Raw genomic sequence first — 25,228 nt, 5'->3', positions numbered from 1 at the left:
GGAGAAATTGTTTATTAATTCACAGAGATTTACGTATTGATCATTGGTTTCATTCCTTTGAAAAATTTTAGAAGCAATACAAAGATTCGTATACAACTAGGTGCATTTGTCGATATTAACCCCTTGATGTACGAATTAATTTCAAATAATTTTTCAAACGTGTGCTATGTAATTTTGTTTAAATTTGTCCGTACAAGAAATGGCCACGGAAAAGTATAGATTTGTTTTACGAATAGCTAATGAATGTAAACATGTGTCGATTTTAACATACAGTATGTTCGGTCACCCCTCGGAAAAATTTTAATGAGAGATTCTAGAGGTCAAAATAAGACGAAAATCAAGAATACTAATTTGTTGATGGAGGCTTCGTTAAAAAATTATTAACGTTTAAAGTTCTGCCCGTACTGAATTTTTTTCTCGAAAATGCACAGGATTTCGGGGGTATGTCTATTCACCAAAAATAATTGTAATTGACCTCCGTAACTAAAAATAATTTTTTCAGAACGTTTTGAAATTTTTTTTTTCGTGGAAAAATTTAGGCACCTATACCCCCCTGTCGATTTTTCTTAAAAATTTGTTTTTGATTTTTAGTAATTTTATTTGACACCCTACAGAAAAGTTGTATAATACTTTCTTGTAGGTACCCATGACCACTACTTCGAAAAAAAGTTTCATTGAAATATATTCACTATTATAGGAGTTATGCCTGTTTGAAAATTAAGCCATTTTTGGAGGGTTTTTCTCATTTTGCGAGGTCAAGAACCAACTTTTCGAATATTTTTGCGATTTGAACATATTCTGCACCAAAATACGCGTAGTTTGCTTTTTTAAACATTAAAATCGTCCAATCCGTTCAGGAATTATGACATTTTAAAGATTCGCATGAAATTTCAGGGAAGCATTTCTGGCCTCACATTAGATTTTCGGTAAAGAATTTTTTTCTCGAAAGTGGTTAGGATTTCGGGGGTATGTCTATTTACCGAAAATGATTGTAATTAACTCCCGCAACTGAAAATAATTTTTTCAGAACGGTTTGAAATTTTTTAATTTCGTCGAAAAATTTCAGTACCTATAGGAATTTTTTTCTCGAAAGTGGGTAGGATTTCAGGGATATGTCTATTCACAAAAAATGCTTATAATTGATCCCTGCAACCAAAAATAATTTTTCCAAAACGATTTAAAATTTTTGAATTTAATTGTTAATAACTTTTTAACGAAGTCTCTATCAACAAATTAGTATTCTTAATTTTCGTCTTATTGTGGCCTCCAGAATCTCCCATTAAAATTTTTCTCAGTGGTGGCCGAATACCCCGTATAATAATTAATAACGAGTGAGTAGCCTCACGATTGTAAAACTTGACCTTCAAGAACTTGTCACGTGTCAGACTTGTCATTGCACGATAAGGGGTTAATTTGTTCATTATTTTCGAAAACGAATTTTCACCCCATCGGTTCCAACTCCAAAAATCTCCCACCTCGAATATCGACGGAGCCACAGAAAGCGCGAATACGACTCGTTCGCGATCGACGAAATCGACGGTCCCCCCGGTCGACGACGACGCCTCGACCCGGCGTCGCGACGCTTACGGAGCTGCAAGGCATCAAAAGTAACGTCCGTAGTCCGACACGAGTCCGCAGATCGTGCCGGCAGGAGGTCAAAGAACGCGAATCGCAAACTCATGCGATCGGCGCGTTGCCGGCTCTCTCTCGAGAGTGCTGCTCTCTCGGAAGAAGGAGAACCATGGCGTAGGACGCGGAGGGACGAGGAACGAGATAGCTGGTATTCGCCAGCTGCCGTTGAACGTGTTCAATGCCGCAGTTGGAGCAAGAAAGCGGTCGGAGGAGAAGAGATCGGTCGGCCGCTCCGCTCGGTTTCGCGGTTTGGTGGGGATAGAGCCGTGTGGGCCGCCTGGTGCTACTCCTGCTCCGTGTTCCTCTTTCGACTTCAGTTTCTCTCTATACGTACCGGGAGGTATATTGCCATCGTCGAGCACGCTAGCAATGCTCTAGGCCGCTCGGTCCGGACCACCACCTGGACTGGCTTCTGTCGAAACCGAAAACGAAACGTCCAGTAGTGGGTGGGGGCGGGAGGAAGATCGACGGAGATCGTTTCTTCTCGCGGTTGACAGTAGAAAGTAGACGCGCGAAACCGCCAAACGGAGACTTGAATTTGGTGAAAAATGTTGAATCGAGACCGCGTAACGGGCCCGTATCCGGCAGTGCACGCGAAAAAGGGAAAATGCGCGAAAGAAACAGCGAGCTCGAGCGTGCGGCGTGCGAGTTCGGATCGTTATTGTAATATTGCTTCGTACGACGGTTGCCATTGTTGAAACGCCATTCCGTAAAGTTGAATGGGAATAATCCTAGTCGGTCGGGGCACGTCGTACGACCGTAACGATAAAACGGTAACGGTGCGAGAGAGAGACGAGCCATGGACTTAACACGCTGCTGGTAGACGCAAGTATGGTTGACAGTCGACGAGGACGAAGCGAAAGGCAGCTTCGAACTCGTTAACCGGTTTCCGCGGATCGGCATGCAGAACGACACTCGGTGAAGACTACGTACGCCACGAAGTGGAGCCCTCGATCTTCCGTGCGTGTCCCACGCGTAAAGCGATCGGACCGGTCTGCCGGATCAGAGACGGATGATCACCTGCCAACGATAATATATCTTGCAACCGGCCGGGTCACGGTTAATTCTCGAAAATCGTTCCTCGATAACGCGTGGAATTGTCCTGATATATTAGACGACCACTTTGGAAATGGAAAAGTAGCGCGACGTAGAGATTGTTGTTCCAGGGTACGTCAACCCGTAACAGAAACGCGCGTGTCGATCATTGTGAAACGTGCCCCGCGTCGTGGTTCTCGCGAGGTATTTTTAACCGTGCGTGATCCAAGTGGAAGATTTTTCTGGCCGCACGAGGTAAATCATCGATTTGTTCCCGAAGCGTAGGGAAGAATACGATTTATCGTAAGCCGTACAAAGTGAATTCCTGGAGAAGTGTGCTCGCTGATAAGTGAATGAAGATTCCACAGGGCGGTGTCGAGCGCGTACCGAGACGGTATGCGATTACTATACGAATTAGAAAGTGTGTGCCGTGAACAAGTGGGTGCCAAAACGGATGGGATTAACGTTAGGTTCCATTGAAAATCGCCTCCCATGACAAAGTATGAAAGTTCGTGGCCTATTGTCTTTGATTTACGACGATGGTAGACCGTCGATGAGGAATTGTGAATTTTTGCCGCGGACGGTGCACCGCGACGGGCCCATGGGCCGTTTGAGTACTGTCAGCCAATCGTGCAACGATCGAGTAAGAATGATCGGAAGAACGAGGGGACGTTCGTGGATTAATTAAAGGGCGTGTGTCGTAAAGTCGAAAAAATTTCCAAAATTCGGCGAAAGCCGCGAGCCGTGCGCTTCGAATCGAGTTGGAAGACGAAGAGGTGCAACGGTCGCCGTGGCATGAGGAGGTTCACACGCAGGCGCAAAACCCTGGCCGCATTCTCTGCGATTATGGGACGCCTTGGTAAAGGCTCGCAGAGCACGACGAGGCCCATCTTCAGGGTGCAGTATCGCAAGCTTGTAGACGAGTACTCGCAGCAACAAGAACAGCTGAAGTTTATGCCAGCATTGCCCGACTACATGTCGTACTGCTGTTGTCGATGCGGTCACACTCAAAAACTCAAAGTAAGTTTTTACGAAACTGAATACCTACTATACACTAACGCTCGATAGCGCGTTAAGAAATCGATGAACGAAGATTATATCGATCTTACGGTTGTTACTTTTTATTGTCGTGGAGATTGCTGTGAAGGGACCGAATGAGTTTATTAGTTTTATATTTAATTGACTGAATTATTAGAAATGGATAATATAGTGCATTGTAGTAAGGAATTTTATATAGTTTTTAATGACTGCAAAGAAAGAGAAAATGGGCCTCAAATAGCACTTAATTTTCATTGTAAAATTACATTGGTTTTCCAGTAAATATATTATCGTGGAATCTCTAATTATAGCTATATTTTGTATAGTTTTTAACGATTGCAAAGAAAGAGAAAATGAGCCTTATGTAGCACTTAATTTTCATAGTAAGATTACATTGGTTTTCCAGTTAATATATTATCGTGGAATCTCTATCTATAGCTATGTAATAGATTACATTGACTTTCCAGTTAGTACTTTTTACTATCGTGGAATCTCTATCGCAAAGATTATTATAAAGGAAAAGAAAGATTTTATTTTATTTATGTTTAATTAACTGCACGAAGCAAATGGATAATAAAGTGCATGATATGCTGTCAATAACATAGAATTTTTAAGTTTTCAACTACTACAACAACAAGGGAAAATGGGCCTTTCGTGAAACTTAATTTTCATAAAAAGATTACATCAATTTTCCAGTTAATACTATTTCTTATCATAGAATATTTATCACAAGGATTATTATAAAGGAAAGAAAGAATTTATTATTTCTATTTTTAATTAACTGCATGATACAAATGATCAATAAGGTGCATTATAGCACAGAATTTTGAATAGCTTTCAACGAGTACAACGAAAAGAGAAAATGGGCCTTACGTGAAACTTAATTTTCATAGAAAGATTACATCAATTTTTCAGTTAATACTATTCCTTATTATAGAATATTTATCACAAGGATTATTATAAAGGACAGAAAGAATTTATTATTTTTATGTTTAATTGCTTGCATAATACAAATGTACAGTAAGGAACATTACAGCACGGAATTTTTGATAGTTTTCAACGATTACAACAAAAAGAATAAATGGACCTTATACAACACTTAATTTTCATAGAAAAATTACATCGATTTTCTAGTTAATACTATTCATTATCGCGAAATTTCCATCACGAGGATCGTTTCGAAGCAAAAGAGAGAATTTATTATTTTTGTACTTAATTAACTGCATTATAAAAATGAATAATGAGGTATACTGCCAATAGCACAGAATTTACTAGTAGTTTTCAACGACTGCACGGAAAAGAGAAAATGAGTCTGTGTGAAACTTAATTTTCATGGGAAGAAACGATCATGTTGTTAAAATGACCCCAATTTTTTTTGTCTTTCTTTTCATTCGGAAACCTGTCGTCGCTCGTTTTGTACGCCCCTGGAAGTCACCGAGAACACCTTACGGCATTAACCAATCGCGATTAGGTTGCAGTAATACAACCCCAAACGCTGCCGGTGCATATGGCAGGTAGGAACTCGCGAAAGCGAGTCCCTATTGTTTCGCCAAGACGAAACAAGATAATTAACTACCAATTAGGGTATTATCCTATTTTTGCAATATTTCCATACCCGGTGGATAGATAAATTGTGAAATTACTGCTTTAACGAGCACGAAAATAATAAATTTGAAGCTCGATGAAAGTAAAACGTTTTTCATATTCGATACTCTTTTATGTGTGTCTTTTAATGTTTGAGAAATTAAACTAATTGAATAATCGTACTATAGGTTGGCGTTTTAAAAATTTTTTGAATGTTTAATTACCTATTTGGAACAATCAAAATTAAGAATCCCGGCGAAATGTGAATTGAGTCATGTATCAAATTTAATTAACTATAGTGATATTTAATTTATTTTATATATTTGATGGTAAACTGTCATTATTATATAAATTTTCTTAGGGACACTGAACTTACTCAAAATTGGTACGTAATTCAAAGTAGCCATCCAAAGTACTATGCAACAAATTTTAGTCGAAAAAAGAAGTCATTAAGAAATACGAAACAAAATAAAATGAATGGATCCCTAAATTACAAAAATGGTTTACAGGAGAATTCTTTATCAATGATACGACTATGTCTCCAGAGATTTCACTTTTATAAATAAATTTCAAGATTTGAAATTTTAGAAATAAAAAGATTACAAAATTGGCAAAATTTTTAATACATACAATGTCTAAAGCAGACTTAGGGTTTCTAATCTTTGAAAAATCTAACCATTTGACGTCACAGATCGATATCCAACCGGTTAGAAAATATTTCTCTATTCGTAACAGAATGCTTCGTATTTTCTTTTTTAAATCGTAGCACCGAATATCGGTGCAGATTCAACGGAACGAATTGAAAATAACGCGCAGCGATTTTCGCCTGTCGGGCAGAAACGTAATGCATACTGTACAGTAACAACAACCTGTCACTTCTCATGCTATTTTGTACCTGTTCGACCGGTTGACGTGTTAAATAGGTCCACTATCCTAGTAAGTCTTAAACGAACTGGTTAATCCAAACATGGCCGCGGGAAAAAGCTACAAGAAAATCTAAAGAGCCCATGGATTACTTCCAAGACGTACGATGCAACGAGTCCTAGAGAGAACCCCATGGAAAAAGTTAGGACTTCAGGGAAGTCGAACGAATAAATATATAAACTGACGAAGGTATTTCTTATGGGGGAGGGGGAGGGAAAAGATTTCGTGGCATACTGAGAAACTCTGCTATCTGCTTGAAATCCATCCGAAAGAGAGAGGTTAAAGTTACCTTAAAGAGGCGCACCTGATAATTTCTAAGAGCTAATCTCTAACATTCCTAACATTCTCTGCATACCGTTAAAATAATTAGGCAACTTCGACGACCATATTTACCGATGATCAACAGATACAAAGAAATTTCCATCGTTGCAGCGTCTGCAATTTAATAAAATGGCGAGTGTTGATTCTCTGTGTCTCCTCGTTGCTTTGTTCCGTCGTATCGAACGACATTGACCAGTTTTATCGATTTGATCGATGAACAAAAAATGAGAAAAAGTCGACTAATCCGCAAATAGAACGTCGAGTATGCCGGATCGAGGAGTCACCGATCATTCAAATATACTTACACAGAAGCCTTCGGGCAGCCTAACCTTAGCGATATTACCGTCCAGGAGAGACGAGAGAGAGAAAGAGAAAGTGAGAGAGAAAAGAGAAAGAGAGAGGAGGGGATAAGCCGTGGGATCGGACGGGCACATTCCTCAGGTCCGTAAGTACTTATAGCTGCTCATGGCATCGGATGCCTATGCTTGCTACTTCGTGCTTCTTTACCGATAGAGTACCTGCATAATACATACTGATATTTCAGCAGTCCTTCGTGCTCCTTACGCTCACACTTATGCGAGTTTCCTGGAATCGAGGAACCCCCGATACAGAGGCGTCGGGCAAATTTTATTCACGACCGTATTGGTGTTGGATTCATTCATAAACCAACTTCCGTTTGTGTTTCGTTCGGTGAATCCATTCCGTAAATTAGAGTCCATTGACGGACCTTTCGATTCGACATTAAGGCGATTATGGCGAAGCTAGTTAACGGGCGAATAGTAAAATTTATATTCGACGATCACGAATGAAATTTGTCCGTGACAAAATTCGAATTATAGAAGCAGGAGTACAAATAATAGTATTGACAGAGTTGAAATAAAATATATTCAGACTGTTTCTTTCATTAATAATAAAACTTTCGATTCACGTTTTGATGTCGTGTATTATCGAATTTCGAAAATTTCTCAAAATTATTTATTTCGAGCCATCGATGTACCTATTGATGTTGTCGTTGGAAACGAATAATTAATTAATACTACGTTGATGCTTCGGGCATGTGTACAGAAAGTTATTGATTATCAATATACATATAAGTAACCACAGTGTGTCGACTGCCAAGTAGGAGTTAATTCGTACCTGACGACCTGTCACTGGCCATTTACGAGGACAGTGGGCGTTTGAAAAAAGAATAAAAATATTCATTAGACAACCGAATTTATACCAACATCGAAGAAATAAAACAAACTAGAGGGTTTGAAACACAAGAAAACACGAGTTTAGTAATAACAAAATAAAAGTTTTCAGAATATTCGCACATCAATGATAAATAAGTAAATTTACTTCTTATTAAATTAAAAAGTATCTTCTAAAACGATGTATATACTAAAGTATTTATATTTGACCTTGATTGACCTTGAGTGGCCTTGATTCAATAGGTCATTGAACTCATCCTTTAGATATTTTTCAAGAAGTCACAACTTCGACAATGCCAATATTCATTCTTAATATTAAAAATAATTCTTGACACTAACATTCTTAATATAGAAGTTCAAAGATTACTATTATTTGTAGGTAGTAAAAAAAACGTATTGATTGGTGTATAAAAAAAGTCTGTGTATTTTTAATTTAAAGAGTAAAGGTTTAAAATCCTTGAACCTTCGAATTTTTCCGAGATTTTTTAATTTGCTCGTCTTCTACCGTTTCGACGCTATTGTTCGACCCCAGTTGCGTAGGACCGTCGTAAATTTAACGGTTGGACGGTATTAAATATAATAGTTGTGCTTTGTTATGGAATCACGCATGTCGAGAATTTAGAGAAACATAAATAGTCCTATTTATTACTGTCCCCGACGATTCTGGCGTGCAGTCTGATGCACGAACGTTCGAACGCGCTGGCACAAAAATAGAAAAGATAAATAAATAGCGAGGAGTAATGCTGTGAAAGCCCTTATCGCCGCTGTCCACGTAAATCGTCTTCAATCCTTTTTTAGCTCCGCCCTTTAAAGTCATGCTCAGCCCAGACGCATTTATCGCAATGCATACGCTCTACTTCCTCCCCGCGACACTTTGTGTACACCGTTCCCACACTACCAGCTAGCACAATTTAGATAAACCGGCGTGGTTGAGAGATTAAAAGGTTAGCCGAGAGAACAGAGTACGTTAATTGCCGCCACTTGAACCATGACCTTAGCAGAAGCAACGAACAGGCCAGGACACAACTTAAGGACTTATCCGAAAAAGGGACCACCGCCTTGCAAAAAATTCTGTTTTATTCCTTACTGTTGACGCTGCAAGAACGCTGGACGCGAAACAATTTCGGAAATATATCGATTCCTTGTTGGAAAAACGCATAATCGTCTTGTAGAGAAAATAATTGAAAATTTTCTACTACTATGGGGAAAAATAAATTCGTACAAAATATATACATACTGTTACTCCCACTTGTATTCGTGCACTACAATGGTGATTTGCTATGAATGAAGAAAAAGCTTGTTTCTTATGAATTGAACCGTTGTTTTTGAAACTGGTATAAGAATAAATTAAAAGTAAAATTGGTCGTCGAAGTTATACAACGTTGGGCACATATTGTTGATTTGTATATTGTTTATGTTATACTTCTCTATCGATTTTATGATTGTGCAATACTTGTTAATATTAAAAAAATAGAAAAAATCTACTTTGTAAATGGAAGTAAACACAGTTCACTAAACAATATTTAGTAAATATAAATGGAAAAAATACGAATCATTATACTGTACGAATACAGGTGAGGGAGTAACTGTATATAATTTAGAAAGTATTAAAATTTATCTGTCAATATTAATTTTAAAAACACTACTCGATTCCGAGATACTTTTCCCAAGTATATCGTATGTGGTAAAAATTTATTATGGAAAAGTCTATCGAAAATTCATTTGCACAATATTTCTTATATTACGTAAATTGCATATAAAAATTAACAACTGAATTTATTTATCAGGTGAAACGTGCTCTGACACATAGTGTACGACTTTAGCTATAGTTTCAATGAACTGCAAAAATAGACAGGTGATTTATTGTTCAGCCATTACGTTAAAGTGCATAATAATTTCGAAAAATAAAAACTATATAGAATTGAATGCATGATAATATAGCTTATAAATTCATATAATTTTGCATCAGAATAAAAATAAATACTACAGCATTGATGTCCACGAACGTGTTAACGAAATAAAAAGTTGGATGTCTTCAAAGTCAGTTGATACGATCGTTATGGGGAATCACGAAAAATGCTTGCGATTCCGATTCCATCTTACTCTGTTCCAGCAATTACGTAACGACCACGATTCGATGAAATGTTAGTAGGTCTCCATAAGTTGGATCGCCTCTTCACCCTGAGATTAAGCGAGAGTGATAGTAAATGAAACAACCAGGCATACTCTTATTCCTGTTCACGTGAGAACGTATAATCGATATCCTGCACAAAGAACGATCGGCGTTCACAGTTTTCTCATTGCCCAATGCGTTCGAGTGGGACGAGCATTGCAGAATATTCTAATAAGACGAGCAGATAACGTACGCTAACAGATTCCGACGTTCGAACGTCTCGCCCTCGCGCGTTTCGTAATAAAAGAAACCTCGATGGGAGTTGCTCGTACTTCCACCACAGGCAAGGTATATACGGGTAGATCTTACACCTTTGTGGACTTTTTGTGACCCACTCTGACTGGCATACCGACCTGAAAATTCGGAAGTGATATTAGACTCATGAATGGCGATCAATTGAGAAATTATTCACTGACTTCAAACCATTCTGAAAAAATTTCAAATCGTTCTGAAAAAATTATTTTTAGTTGCAGAGGTTAATTACAATCATTTTTGGTCAATAGACATACCCCCGAAATCCTACACATTTTCGAGAAAAAAATTCCTTACCGAAAATCTAATTTCTGGCCAGAAATGTCTGCCCGAATTTTCATGCGAATCTTCAAAACGTCATAACTTCTGAACGGATTGGACGATTTTAATGTTTAAAAAAGCAAACTACGCGTATTTTGATGGACAATATGTACAACTCGCAAAAATGTTCGAAAAGTTGGTCCTTGACCCCGCAAAATGAGAAAAACCCCATAAAAATGGTCCAATTTTCAAACAGCCATAACTCCTACAATTGTGAATATACTTCAATGAAACTTTTTTCTGAAGTAGAGCTCATGGGTACCTACAAAAAAGTATAAGGCAACTTTTCTATCGGGTGTTAAACAAAATTGCTAAAAATGAAAAACGAATTTTTAAGAAAAATCGACAGGGGGTAGGTGTCTAGATTTTTCGACGAAAAGAAAAAATTTCGAATCGTTCTAAAAAAATTATTTCTAGGTTCTGGAGTCCAATACAACCATTTTTGGTGAATACACATACCTCCGAAATCCTTCGCACTTTCGAGAACAAAATTGAGGAAGGAAAGCAAATTTTTCGACGAAATTGAAAAACCTCAAATCACTCTGAAAAAATTATTTTCGATTGCAGGGGTCAATTACAATCATTTTTGGTGAATAGACATATCCCCGAAATCCTAACCACTTTCGAGAAAAAAATTCATTACAGAAATATTTCCCCGAAATTTCATGCGCATGTTTAAAAAATCATAACTAATGAATGGATTGGAGGATTTTAATGTTTCGAAATGCAAACAACGTGTATTCTACTGAAGAATGTTTAAAAATTCTGTGAATGATGAAAAAGTTGTACCTTAATACCGTAAAGTGAGAAAAACCTATGAAAAATTCATCAAATCAGTATTACTTCAAGAATTATAGTTGTTTAAATAAGAAACGTATCTGTTTAATAAATATTATATTTTAAAGATTTTACCGAAAAGATAGTGATCAATCTTGAAGCGTTTTCTTTAATGCATCTGCTACGTAGTTTCTTGCTAATTGTGCAATTATTTCAATGTTAATTTCATACCTGCTATCTTGCAATATTCCCATCGTTTATCTTCGTGCTATCTTCAAGCAATCTTATTTATTGCACGTTTATTTTAATTGCTTGCATATATTATAAATTGTACAATAAAATAATAATTTAACATCAGTAAATATTACAAAATAAGATAATAACATCGTAACGGAAAATTATGTCCTGAATATTAATTTGCATTTTCCAAACCGGACATGCAAGCATCCTGTAGTTATGGGAGGTAGTGTAGGATTATAACGGGAAAATTAGCTACTATCCAGTCCTTAGTCCCTGCCTTTCATATAACAAATTCATAAATTACATCCTTTTCCTCCATCGATCATTGTTGGTAGTCTCGTTTTTGTGTAAAAAGTATAAATTAACTGCACATAATGCGTGTTCTAAATCAAAGTTTGAATGTGTTTTCCTGTGAAGGATTTTGTGTATCCATATATTGTCAAGAAAATTAATTTAATAGTTGTAAATTTAAAAATACGATGCGTGGGATTTGAACAATATATTCATTTCCCAACACCAGTTGATTCTTTATATTTACATTTTTTTAAGATAAACATTAGAAAATATGAACAAAAATGAGGATGCTGAATCGCATAAGTAACATTAATTACAAGGGGAAAAAGACATCCTTCGATATAATAATTTCGACTAAAATGAAATCATAATTAATGAAAAGTTCATGTTGAAAAGATTGTGATTTGTACCATTTAAAAAGTATAAAAACAGACTCGTCAACAATCATAGAAGATGAATTGTGATGATCTACAAACGTTTCTAAAAGCCTACGAAATGCACGTTCAAGACTCGAAAAAATGGGAAATCGTGAAGATAGCAAAAGATTGTTCGACGAAGCTTGAGACAAATGATTTTATCCCAACGTGTACAAACAATATATTCATAAAATTGGACTTCTGATAAGAATATCGATAAGGTCCTTAGAAGATATTCTGAATGACGTTGTCAAGAGTTATTTCTATAAGAAGACTTTCCGTGCCCGTCTAGCAACCCTCAGAAACCCATTGAAACGACATCCTGGACACCCTCGCCGCCGTCGACAATGGAAAACACGAGATTGATCTCGCTCCAGCGTGTCCGCAGACAAAACCCCCGAAGTCTTTTAACGAGCCCTTAGATAATAGAGTCCAAATTCGATCGAGGCACACGAGAGACCCCTCGAATGGATGCCTCGATGGAGTCGACAGTCTTGAAAGATCCAGGTGGGTCTAGGTAACTCGCCTCTTGTGCCCCCGACAATAGTATGCGTCCCATATACGATACTCGTTTTCGTCCTCGGCGTGGACCGCAGTCGAAACGTAGATATTTCAGGTTAAGAAAAGAACCAGATACCCCAGGTGAGCCAGAGGGAGAGATCGGTGAAAGAAAGAGAGAGACAGAGAAGAGGAAGGGAGAAGTACAGAGAGAGAGAAAGAGACTGCTTCCAGGTCGCAGACGTTACGGAATTCCTCTCGACATCAATAGAGCATCATGCACAAAGGGTGGCCCATTATTGTCGGAGCACTTCATAGGAGCTCCAGGTACAATATGAACTCTCGAGCCTCGGTGGAGGCATAAGTTACACCTGGTAGCTCCTCAATAACACATTACTTCCCCGGCAAAGAACGTAGTAATGGCTTCGTCGTGGATTCGTCGTGCCACTCGAACTCACTCGCTCATTCTCCCTTCTCGTTTTGTTGTAGAACTGAAAGCACCTTTTTGTGGTATTTTCCTTCGCTCGAAAGCTTCTCGCCAACTACGAGAAACCCATGAGAATATAATTGGCACCCGGCACACAGGTATCTTGACCTTCGTTTCGGTCGCTGAATCTCTCGGTTGAGTAACGCGGTTATCGGTGGATTTTAACAAAACGTTCATTCGAGCACGCTTCAGAGAATCCATTAATTTATCGATTCATTTTTAAAAGCACGTAATCGTCCATTTCATTTTATCTGTATGCACAATTTTGTATATGATACCTGAGTACTTTAGATATTTTAATTTTTGTATCGTCGTTTTCATTCGAGGGGTTGAAGGGTGATTGAAGTGGTTTGCTTCTTAACTCTGGAGACGGATTATGGTTGGTCAACACGTGTATTTTCTTGGTAATAAAAGTATTAAATTTAATTAATTTCATCCCCTTTTTTCCATTATGGAATACTACTCTTTTTTACTTAATCCATTAATTCGTCTTACGATTAATTTTTAAACGCAAGTAATCGTCCATTTCATTTTATCTGTATGCACAATTTTGTATATGATACCTGAGTACTTTAGATATTTTAATTTTTGTATCGTCGTTTTCATTCGAGGGGTTGAGGGGTAGTTGAAGTGGTTTGCTTCTTAACTCTGGAGACGGATTATGGTTGGTCAACACGTGTATTTTCTTGGTAATAAAAATATCAAATTTAGTTAATTTCATCCCCTTTTTTCTGTTATGGAATATTAATCTTTTCTACTTATCTGGTGATAGTATATTATTTGTATACTTTGGGCTCAAAATAAAATTGTAAACTAAATTTCAGCTCTATGACTATGGATGTTTATGCATTTATGGGAAATTTTAATTCTCAAAAAACAACAATGCTTAAAGTAAGATACGAATTATTATATTTAGGGGTTGAGACAACCCTTTACAAAGCTATCATTTCATTAATTATATGAATAAAAATATGAATTTGTATGAAGATCCATAATCTAACTATGACACATAACGCTGTTATTTTGGAATTTAATTTCGGTTTCTGTTTTCATCTGTTAGAGTGTCCAGTTGCGGTCGTTTGGCGCACTATATGCGCATGATATTTCGGAAATTGATGTTTCGCGAGTGGAATTTCGTCGATTATTACGGCCACTGAGAAACTTACCACGAATATTAGTGTAACGTTTGAACAATATTCGAGATTCGAGTGCGGGAATTTTGACAGTCGACAGTCTGGAAAACCGTTATCCGTCGATCGTGTCGTCAGTATTATTAAAAAAGATTCGATTCTGATTATACATATGTGTTTTTGCTGGACAAGATAACAAACGCAAACCAACCATCGAAAAACTCCCGCACAGACTCGTTAACAGATTTCCATCTGTTTCGAGACCTAGACCCACTGAATACAAGACAAAAATATCAAAAATCGCGCAGAAATTAAAGAGCAATCGTTTTCAGAATTTTTTTGTGTCCAAATATCATAATGGTATATAAAGTGATCGAATTTAATGTAAAATATATCGATTAACATAGTTTTAAGGTCATTTATTTTATCAGTTATTTAAAATAGTGCTGAAATTTAATTTACAACCTAATATTTGTAACTATCCCCTCAAAAAACCATAAAGATATTGATTTCATTCTTTAATTAAATGGTCCAACAGAATCAAACTTTCCATCTGCAATTCTTTTAAAGTCACTGTTATAATGGACAACTCCCTAAATTAAAAAAAAATGGAAGGTGATATAAATTCTGTATTATTTGGATAATGTTAAAAAGTTGTTGTAAAAAATTTTACTAATACATTTCGCACACTGTAATTAAAAAATATTTTAAAAAATTCTTATGAAATTAACTTACTTCGAATTCGATACTTTTATTTTTTAAAGAAATAAAACACACTGTGGAATCAAAGTTTTTCTGTTAAAATGGGGTAAAGACCACGTGTACTATATTTTGTGTATTATTGAGGTCCACGAATGTAATTCGACTCAGTAAATGAAGCACAGTAACGGTCCGTGACCGACACCCGAGCCTCGTGTATTTTTATTGTTACACACTTTAGTGGCTTTAGAAATACGAGACGCAAGGAGGTTTGGAGTTTTGAAAATCCTGAGAACAAGGCGACGACCGTGGCTTCTGTCCACTCGGGATTTCTACGATGTGTAGACCGTATGTTTAAATGCAGCACACACCACCCTCTGTGTGCACACCTCGCCAGTACGTTTATCCACTTTGCTTCTTTCGAGTGGAGAACACTTTCCAGTATTGTTTTACAACTTGTTGCAACCAAGGAAAATAATGTCTGATCGTTGCAAGATTCTTAAATAATATTTCTCTACTTTTATAGTAATACAAAGGTACGATTCCTGTACGATATTAGCACGAAAGACAATGATATAACAAATAGTATTTTATATTCAATAATGCTTAATTAAATCGTGTATATTTCTGGACACGAATGTGAGCTCGAATGTAAAACGAAGTCGAAATTTAGTAAGAAATTTAGAAATAGTTAATAAATGTTTGTTATACTTTTAAATATTATTCTTTTCATGTTACTATGTGAAGTATCATTTCTTTTAACGTGGAAAGGTTCAGAATATTGCATTAACGAGTATAAAGTGTCATATAAAAAACAATAAGATATTAAATTTCTCAAGAATACAATACCATTAGATAACTTATACGGAAGAGTAACATATATCTTCTGGAGAAAACAGATCCACCTAATTGTGTAACGTACCAACGTGTCTAACGTAAGAAAGAGATCGACTGTTATTGATCTTTCACGTTACTTTTCGAGAAATACAGAATGGGTCGACGTCAGAAACAAAGGAGAACATTCTCGTGTCTAAACAGTCGTATTTTCCTATTAGTTTGAATAATGGAAGCTCTAATATGTTTTTTGTACGCGATGATTGCTTGTCGAGAAAGGGATAAGAGAAACAGTAAACCAATCTTGCCTTCGAACAAAAATACAGTGTTTCTTTGTAGGGTAAAATGTAAGGTAGACTGGAACCCTTAGGCGAGGCATCAAGTGACTTCAGATCCTCGTAATACCCTCACACATTTCCAGCATGAAGACATTCCACGTGCACACTATAACCTTCCGGCAGTTTAAGTTTGCCATTCCACGGTAACCATCGGCGTCCGCACTTATCAAAAGATTTCAAACCCGCGCACAACAAACTTATGGCACGTTAATGGGGTGTTTTAAACCGTAACGTTGAAAATTTCAATATTACAATGCATTCTTCTTCTTGCAAAACGCGTACACGTTGAGTCTCAACAATGGAGGAAAATTATAGAGGAAGAACTGTTCAATGGTATCTAATTTTCTGTGATATTACTTTCTCATTTTGCTAGTTCAACTATGCAACATTTTCTTTTTTAATGGAATCATACACTTCATGCCAGAAGTAGGACTGCAAATACATTCTAGAATTCGAATTTGCATTACTAAATTGGATGATAACTCATATGCATGAATTTAGAAAATTGCTATTTTATTATTAAAATATTCTAAATGCTTCCTGAATGATTTTTAAGAAACAGTTAAGGGTGTCAAATACTAGATTTTATCAAATTTTCTAATTTCGATACCACCCTATGATACAAAGCTAAAAAAAGAGACCAATATAAGTATGCGTATCTCTAAATTGGATAATAACTTACATTCATGAATTTAGAAAATCACTATTTTATTATTGAAATATTCTAAATGCTTCGTGAATGATTTTTAAGAAACAATTAAGGGTGTCAAATACTAGATTTTATCAAATTTTCTGATTTTCATACCACCCCATGATACAAAGCTAAAAAAAGAGACCAATATAAGTATGCGTATCTCTAAATTGGATAATAACTTAGATTCATGAATTTAGAAAATTACTATTTTATTATTGAAATATTCTAAATGCTTCGTGAATGATTTTTAAGAAACAGTTAAGGGTGTCAAATACCAGATTTCATCAAATTTTTAAATTTTGATACACACCCCATGATACAAAGTAAAAAGAGATCAATATAAGTACGCGTATCTCTACGCTCAGGATTTTGTGAAAGTTTCTTTGTCCTGATATTTGCATTTTCCCTTCTGCTGTATTTGATAACAGTTGGAGAAAGTAAAATGTATTTCACCGACGATGGCCGTTTGCGGAAAGGCAAGGTGGATAAGATGGAATTTTCTTCTCGGCCTTTTCGCCATTCTGCCACGCTTCTTTCCTCCCTCCTAGAATTTATACGGTGTACGCACTCCCTTTGACAACGCCAGTGCGTGTTCCCTCTGTGTGCGCAACGCACCATTACGCTTATCCACTTTACTCGAGTGCACTTCCGGTTTTGTCTCGCGGTTTCACTCCTCTACGGGTAATAACAATTATTCATACTGACATTCACGGCCACACACAATTTCTTCTTTTCCCTCCCTCCGTCGACCCGGTCCCGCGCGATTGGTATTCTTTTATCCTAATAATATCGTGGCGCAGGAAGTCCTCGATTAAGCTCAAATAAGAGATAAAGGAACATCGGGGTACCTACTAAGGGTATTTACAATGTAGGGCGAAATGATAACACTCATTATGTTCTTTCATGCTCGGTACAATTAGCGTGCGATGAACGGCGCGTATTTTCTTAGAAATTTGCAAAATGGTCCCCAATGGGGTCCCAGAGGAAGACATAAATGATACTTGAACGTTCTTGATTGAGATAATTGCATATTCCAGACTTTTTACCCTTTTTTGTTTTTAATAATATCTGCATACGGTATGCAAATGATGGCCACAGATTTGTGCACGGTTTTTAAATATCTCTGTAAAAAAGTCTGGAGTATTCGAGATGGAAATTCGAGAGAAAGCCCATGTGATTACACAAGCTTCTCTTTCCATCCATTTTTTATGGTAAACTTGGTTGTGATACTGCTCGACAATAAGTGCAAAACGAGGTAGAGCCCCGACATTCCTTTGTACAAACTTTGTAGATCAAAGGAGTCCCTTACAAAAGTATAAAGTAAATCATTCACAAAAAGGTAATGGCAGGCAGCCGTTAGTCTGTTTGTAAGAATAAATGGTCCTATTAGCTCAAGGTAACCACTCAGTAATTTAAGAAAAATCGCTCTCGACGTTCTGATTTAATAACGACATCTGTCCTTGCACGAATGTTACGATTATTCGTAATTCCATTTGTGGTAAATTCAGCCTTATCAATAAAGCATCTGCTACAAAGAACAGATTTTCGACCATTTATGAAAGATCTTCTTTGGCGGATAAGCAAAAGAAACCAGGGGTTAGGCGAGCAAGAAATCATAAGGCTGAATTTATTGCTCGTAAAAGAGTTTCCCGAGTAGTAGAAACACTGATACCAACGTCTGTCGCAATTTTTTCAACGCTTCTTCAAGAAGTCTCTTCCGTTCTTCTTAAAACACGTGTTTCCACACAGGGAGTGGAGACAGATTTAGATTTCCTGCAATCTCGAAAACTGGCTGCAAAAAGAGCCAACATCGTGGAGACGGTGATATATTTTACCAAGTTTGCAGGATGGTATTTCGCGAATTGGATTTTTTTTTCATATATAAACGTGACTGAACCATTTTCATTATTAAATACGCTTGGAAATACTTGGGGAACTTATATTCTCGACTATCGTGTAATACTATCGTTTACTAAATCAAGCAAATATGTACATACATCGACGCAATACGATAAGATAATACCTTGTTTCTCAATCGTAAACGTAGGCTGTAGGCTATAGATAACTTACGTCATTGAAATAAAAAATCACCATTCTTAGGAATTTATCTGCAGAATTCATTAAGCATTTTCATTCATTTAACGTAGACTGGGTAAGTTGATTCGCTATAGTTTTTGTTTGATTAAACTACAATGGAATTAAACTCACACAAAGAGTTACAAGCTATTTTTTTTCATTTATTTATTTATTTAAATGGATCAGATAATGTTTTCATGTGCAACAAATTTTTGTAAGACAACTGTTAGGAAAGAAAATCCCTCCTAGATTATTTAAAATAGAAAGAGATATCATTCTTTTGTTATTTAATTTCTGTCAAAATTAACAACGTTGAACCATTTTCTTCTATTATGCATAGTTACACAAGCAGACATAGCTTGAAATACTTGTCTTGCGACAACGTTAATTAATCGTTACGTTATGAAAATATTGTAGTACACACCTAAACACACCAAAACGTTAGGATGTTGGAATACAATTCACATCATTCCTAATACATTAACGATCTATTTTTAAGTTATTTAGGAGATCGTTCAAACATTCTGTGGAAAGTGTAGATAAACGAACAATCTAAGAACCACTGGTGCAAGGTTGCTTGCACAGTGGGTGCGTGTTCATGCGTTTAGGTGCACGTGCTTATGCGACTGGAAAGCATTCAGACGCACGTGCACGTGCGTCAAACGCATAGTTTGATCGCGTCTACAACTTGCAAACAATATTCAGTTAACTTTCAGATACTTGTAAAGGTTAAACAAATTTTCCAACGAACGTCTAAAATGGCCATTTTCGAATATTCTCCCGTTGATTCTAAAGGGGGAACATTTGAGACGTTTGGGTGTGTTTGTCACATATTTATCACTGTTTGTAGATTACTTGCTGATATTTTTTCTGTTCCAGCGAGTATCAGAAATAGTAATTGCTAAGCATGGTCTCTTTGGTTCTTAAGAGGGAATGTTTAGGCATGTTTGTTGTAGTTTGGTCACTATATGCCACTTAAATATTGATTTCTGCTACTTTGAGTCCCTCATGTGCATACTATGTAAAAATTTTTCTTTTCTAACAAATACAAAAAATGGTAATTGCTAAGCATGGTCTCTTTGATTCTTAAGAGGGGACGTTTAGGCATGTTTGTTACAGTTTGATCACTATGTATCACTTAAATAACGATGATAATCGTAAGGAACACTAGACTCGTCCAGATTCTAAATATTTCAGGATCTACATTGTACACCAAACGTTACGTTGATTTATCAACATACTTCCTTTTTTCACCACGAAACAATAACAACGCTAAACGAAGGAGACAGAATGGAGTGATTGGCAATAAAAAGCCGTGCTCGCGTGAACGAAGCGATAGTAGATCTTGGGATTCGTACCTATCTTTATGGATTTCCTATCAATAAATTACTCCGTGCATTAACTACCAATAACCTGGATATCTTTACCCCGAGGCTGGCTATTAATAACCAGTCCGAAAATAGCAAGGAGCCATAATCTTGAGAGACAAATACCAGCCTCTGTTGATTACGAGGCTACCAGAACGATATACAGCAGCTACGTGCATGCTTTTGACAAGCAGAAACGCGTGCAACCCTTCCTTCATCGTTCCACTGGAAATAATCAGCGACCACATATATCTTGAGGAAGTCGGCTTGAACATTCAGCGTTTACATTCGTCCGTAAAACGCGCCCCAAACAGAGTCAGTTATCTTGGAAACGGCGAATGTTGCAGGAAGAGAAGAAACACGCTCCTTTGGTTGGCTTTCCCGATTACAACAATGCGTTAGGATTGTATTTCTGGAAAGTACTGCCACGTGTATTCGAACACCGGCGAAAGCGTAGGTTAAATTGTTTACGTAAAATAATAGGATTCGGTTAATCGATGCACAAAAGAAGCAATGAGACAAAAATATCTGCAATACTTTAGACAGAAATATAAATATGTCAAACTTCGATACAGATTTAAATTATTTACGTAAAACAGTAGGATTTGGATAATCGATGCACGAAAGAAACGTGTTTTTAATAACTTTGAAATGAGACAAAAATATCCGCGATACTTTAGATAGAAATATAAATATGTCAAACTTCGATACAGATTTAAATTATTTACGTAAAACAGTAGGATTTGGATAATCGATGCACGAAAGAAACGAGAGTTTAATAACGTTGAAATGAGACAAAAATATCCGCGATATTTTAGATAGAAATATAAATATATCATACTTCGATACAGATTTAAATTATTTACGTAAAACAGTAGGATTTGGATAGTCGATGCACGAAAGAAACGTGTTTTTAATAACTTTGAAATGAGACAAAAATATCCGTGATACTTTAGATAGAAATATAAATATGTCAAACTTCGATACAGATTTAAATTATTTACGTAAAACAGTAGGATTTGGATAATCGATGCACGAACGAAACGAGTTTTTAATAACGTTAAATTTATGAAACAAACATATCCACAATACTTTAGATAGAAATATAAATATACCGATATAGAACAGATATAAATCTTTTAAATCGGTTCCGCGAGAAATTTTGCGAATAATTTTCAACTTTCAAGATCAGAGAATTCGCTGTTTGGATGCGTGCGCGACAGAAAGTTGAGAAAACCCGGAATTTCGTGAAATGCTTTTAGTCAGATTTAATTAACCCATGACACGCGGAACGCCGCTAAGGAGGAGGAACGACGACAGGAAAAGGGGGCTTAATTTCGTCAGTTATGAGTACTAATGAAACTGTAGTTTGTGTTTCGACGACGGACCATTGTTCCTGAGTTGCCGGTATCGCCCGGGGCCACTAAAAAGGTCCAAGGTGGTGGTAGATCCATTGTCCTGCGAATACGTGCTCTAATGCGTGTACCCTTAGGCTTTTCACGTTGCTGGAAAACAACACAATCCCGTAAAATCGGACTAAAAAACTATGCTGAGCGTTAACAATATCTATGATAACGGTAAAACTTCTTTCTTCTCTTAATATCGCATTAATGCTAATTAGCAAAATTCAAGGGAGGACTCGGGATTATTTCGTGACGTCAAGACAAATTTTTCTTTCATTTTTTAACGGAATAAAAATAAATACGTGTAGGTAAGTTTCATTGTCAACAACACGAGGTTGGATTGTTGCAACTTATCACACTGTTGTAAACTATTTGAGGCCTGTATAATTTCATAGTGATAGATCTGTAAACAAATACAGTTGTTCCCAACACCTAGGATTTTGGGTTATTGAATGGTTTTGTATTCGTAAACAAAATTACAAAATGATAGAAAATATTTATTTTCAATTTAATATTGTGAGAAATATTTAATTTTGAATAAATTTCCTGTTATGGACTTTAAATTCTTCCCAACACATAGGATTTGGGTTGGATTAAATATGCAATTTATTAAATGGAAGTAATTGTAGAAATACCGGTGAATATTTTAACATTTTTATTTTAAAAATTCTAAGACTTGAAGCTTTAATATTTATGGAGAGCTCATTCGCAAATACTTTACTGTTTCCATCGTGCACCAATAAAAAAATTAATAATATCTGTAGAGAGCCTCTATTAGCTAATTTGTTCACATTTGGAAAATCTCCTTAAAACGTCGACGTTGACGTCCACGAGTTGGAAGGAAAATTCACGAGTCTGAAAGGATCCCTGGTGACCTAAGCGTGTCTTCTGATCTAATCTTCCTATCGTTTCTAATGCCAGCGTTACGGCTCTGTCAGTCTCGAAGGAAAACTAACAGTAGGAAAAAAGGAATCGAAAGGACACGTTCCATGGGTTACTATGTACGCGAGCGTGTGTTACGTAAGGAAACGCCATCTTGCACATTGGATCTCGATTGGATGCGCCAGCAGTTCGGTCCAGACGGGATTTTCTGAAAAGAATCTGCAATCGGATAGACGATATCGTGTATCGTGTATCGGTCGCATTGAACGTTGGCTTTGCGAGGAGATTGCAGCTAAAATAATCTATCAGGATAACTGTGACCTTTCGACAATACTAACTAACCGTTTGACGTACCGAATTCCTGCGAAACGATCACGCTGCTTCGCGTCACGAACCAATAATGCAATAATAAATTACGCTGGAATCTTTATAATGTAACGTTCTTCCTGGTGGGCCATGAACAGCTTAATCCAAAAATAATGAACTATTTAAAATAAATCACAGTAAATTGCAGTTCAAATAATTTGGAAGCATTTTCATTCAAAAGAATTTAATCAATTTATATAATTTTAGTAACTTTGAGTGAAGAAACGCAAGTAGAGCTTAAATTATATTCGTTTTTAAAAATTGAATATTGAATTCCTGTACAATTTTCACTGAGTATGACTCGTTAAGAAAAGTTGTAGAGTATTAATGCGAACAACAACGAAAAAATACCCGTAAAACGGAACGAAAGCTCCAAAATCGTGAATAGAATGCCACTGGGGTTGGGAATATTATAAAAACTCGGAACGCGTGCTTTCATATCACGAACACCATAGCCGCGGTCTAAGAAATAAGTTCGACTTTACCGGAATTGGAACTCTGAGCAGCAATTTTCCAGAAAGCTTCGCTTCTGACTGTACTGAACTCCACTTGGCCAATGCTATTCGGAAACATGATCAATCAGAAGCGTGACCAGACTGTGCTTGGCGTGTGCAAGCAACTACCTACCAATATCGTGCAAAGCCGTCAGGTGCATCGAAGGATGATGAAACAGGTGAACCCATTCGATTTGTGAAGAGACGAGCAAGAGGAAAACCGCTCTGGGTGTCTCGAGAGAGGGTTCATCCAATGAGCATACGGAAGATCGAGCTCAGAGCTACTCGTGGTGTTAATTGCTGATCAAAGAACCGGCTTCGGCTAGAACTGCGCCCAATCCACACGCCTCTGTGAGCTGGATCTCTCTGCGATGTACAGGGCGGTCAGTATAAACTGTTACGAACCGTTTATTCGAAAAGTACTTGCAGCGGTCGAAGGGCATAGAGGCTACTCATAGGGGTAACGATCGACGCAAAGCGCCGCTAGTTCTTTACGAGGGAACCATTAGGGATTCTTTGCCAATTTTCTAAAATTTTTAGGGTGGCAGTTAGTGTTATTTTAAATGGAACTGTCCATGAATTATAACATGTCTGGATAGTTAATTGGAAAAGATATAATATTTATTTTAAACGTTCTTAGTTATTATGGGTAGTTTGGGGGATGCAAAAATAATATTTAATTTAAATCGTAGATCAGCTACTACCTCCACAATACTTTTAAAGCAATTGACTACCATAGTTTATTAATAATTTTGTAATTTATCATTATTTTAAATGGAACATTCCATGAATCTTTTATTTTATACATTTGTACTTATCATGGGGAGTCTAAAGAATGCAAAAATAATATTTAATTTAAATTGCAGATCAGCTACTATCCCCACAATCGTATCAAAATATTGGCCATAGTTTACTAATAATTGTGAGTAATTTATCAATATTTTAAATAGACCAGCCCATGAATCTTTTATTTTATACATTTTTACTCATCATGGGTAGTTTAGGGAATGCGAAAATAATATTTAATTTAAATTGTAGATCAGTTAATATCCCTACAGTCGTTTCAAAGAAATTGACTGCCACAGTTTGCTAATAATTTTGTAATTTATCGGAGTCCTGTACCTGTTGTAGATGGATAAATTTTCAATATTAAAATCCACGAAAGGGAACGAACAGAATTTTGTATCTGCCACTTTAAGTTAACAGGAGCGATTAAATTCACCGCTGCAAGCCACGGGCTGGCGACCACTGCTATTACGGATAACGACAGAATTCTTTTTTTTCGTATTTTAGGGTTCACTGAGGTCTCGCGTGTGATATATGGTATATCGCTACTGCCCTCGGTAGAGGATCAGAGGATACCACTTCCAAAAAGAGAAATACTATAGCACCGAGCAGAATTATCGGTATCTTTGAGAAAAATTTGTTCAATATTCCAGTCTAACCATTTTCACTGTCTTTGCTCGAAAAACAACTTATAAACCCCCTTCGATTATTGATTAATAAGTGAATTAAGATCGACTATATTTGCAAACAGGTTCCTAATTATTTACACACTTTGTAGAATCGTTCTTAAGCACAATTGACTTGCAATTCGTTAAATTGCATGTTTATTGACGGTAACGAGTACTCGACTTTCAGTGTTTTCTTTTTCACGAATTATATATCTATTCCAAAATTTTATACACGTAAATGCAAGGTTAAAATTTTGTTAAAGTGGCTATAATAAGTAACAGTACACAATATTTTCGTTACAAATT

At 36.6% G+C, this 25,228-nt stretch overlaps 2 protein-coding genes across 6 annotated transcripts in view; one reads left to right on the top strand and one right to left on the bottom strand.

Annotated features, from left to right (window-relative positions):
* Fucta (glycoprotein 3-alpha-L-fucosyltransferase A) overlaps window positions 1–25,228 on the bottom strand; it is a 428,362-nt gene that overhangs the window by 75,850 nt on the left and 327,284 nt on the right. The gene's annotated exons all lie outside the window — the stretch shown is intronic.
* The window catches only part of LOC143345934 (EGFR adapter protein), a 270,232-nt gene that overhangs the window by 212,690 nt on the left and 32,314 nt on the right, over window positions 1–25,228 (top strand). The window contains exon 2 of one of the 5 annotated variants that reach the window (XM_076773561.1): window positions 1,499–3,687. The exons of 3 other annotated variants lie outside the window; for them this stretch is intronic. In XM_076773561.1, coding sequence (XP_076629676.1) covers window positions 3,463–3,687 — 225 coding nt within the window. In that variant the 5' untranslated portion in view covers window positions 1,499–3,462. Of the gene's footprint in view, window positions 1–1,434; window positions 3,688–25,228 lie in introns of those variants that run through there. One more of the 5 variants, XM_076773562.1, reaches the window with a different exon arrangement.

Source organism: Colletes latitarsis, chromosome 9 (assembly GCF_051014445.1).
Source record: "Colletes latitarsis isolate SP2378_abdomen chromosome 9, iyColLati1, whole genome shotgun sequence".
Lineage (NCBI taxonomy): Eukaryota > Metazoa > Arthropoda > Insecta > Hymenoptera > Colletidae > Colletes > Colletes latitarsis.
This window is presented reverse-complemented; position numbering and strand designations above follow the sequence as displayed.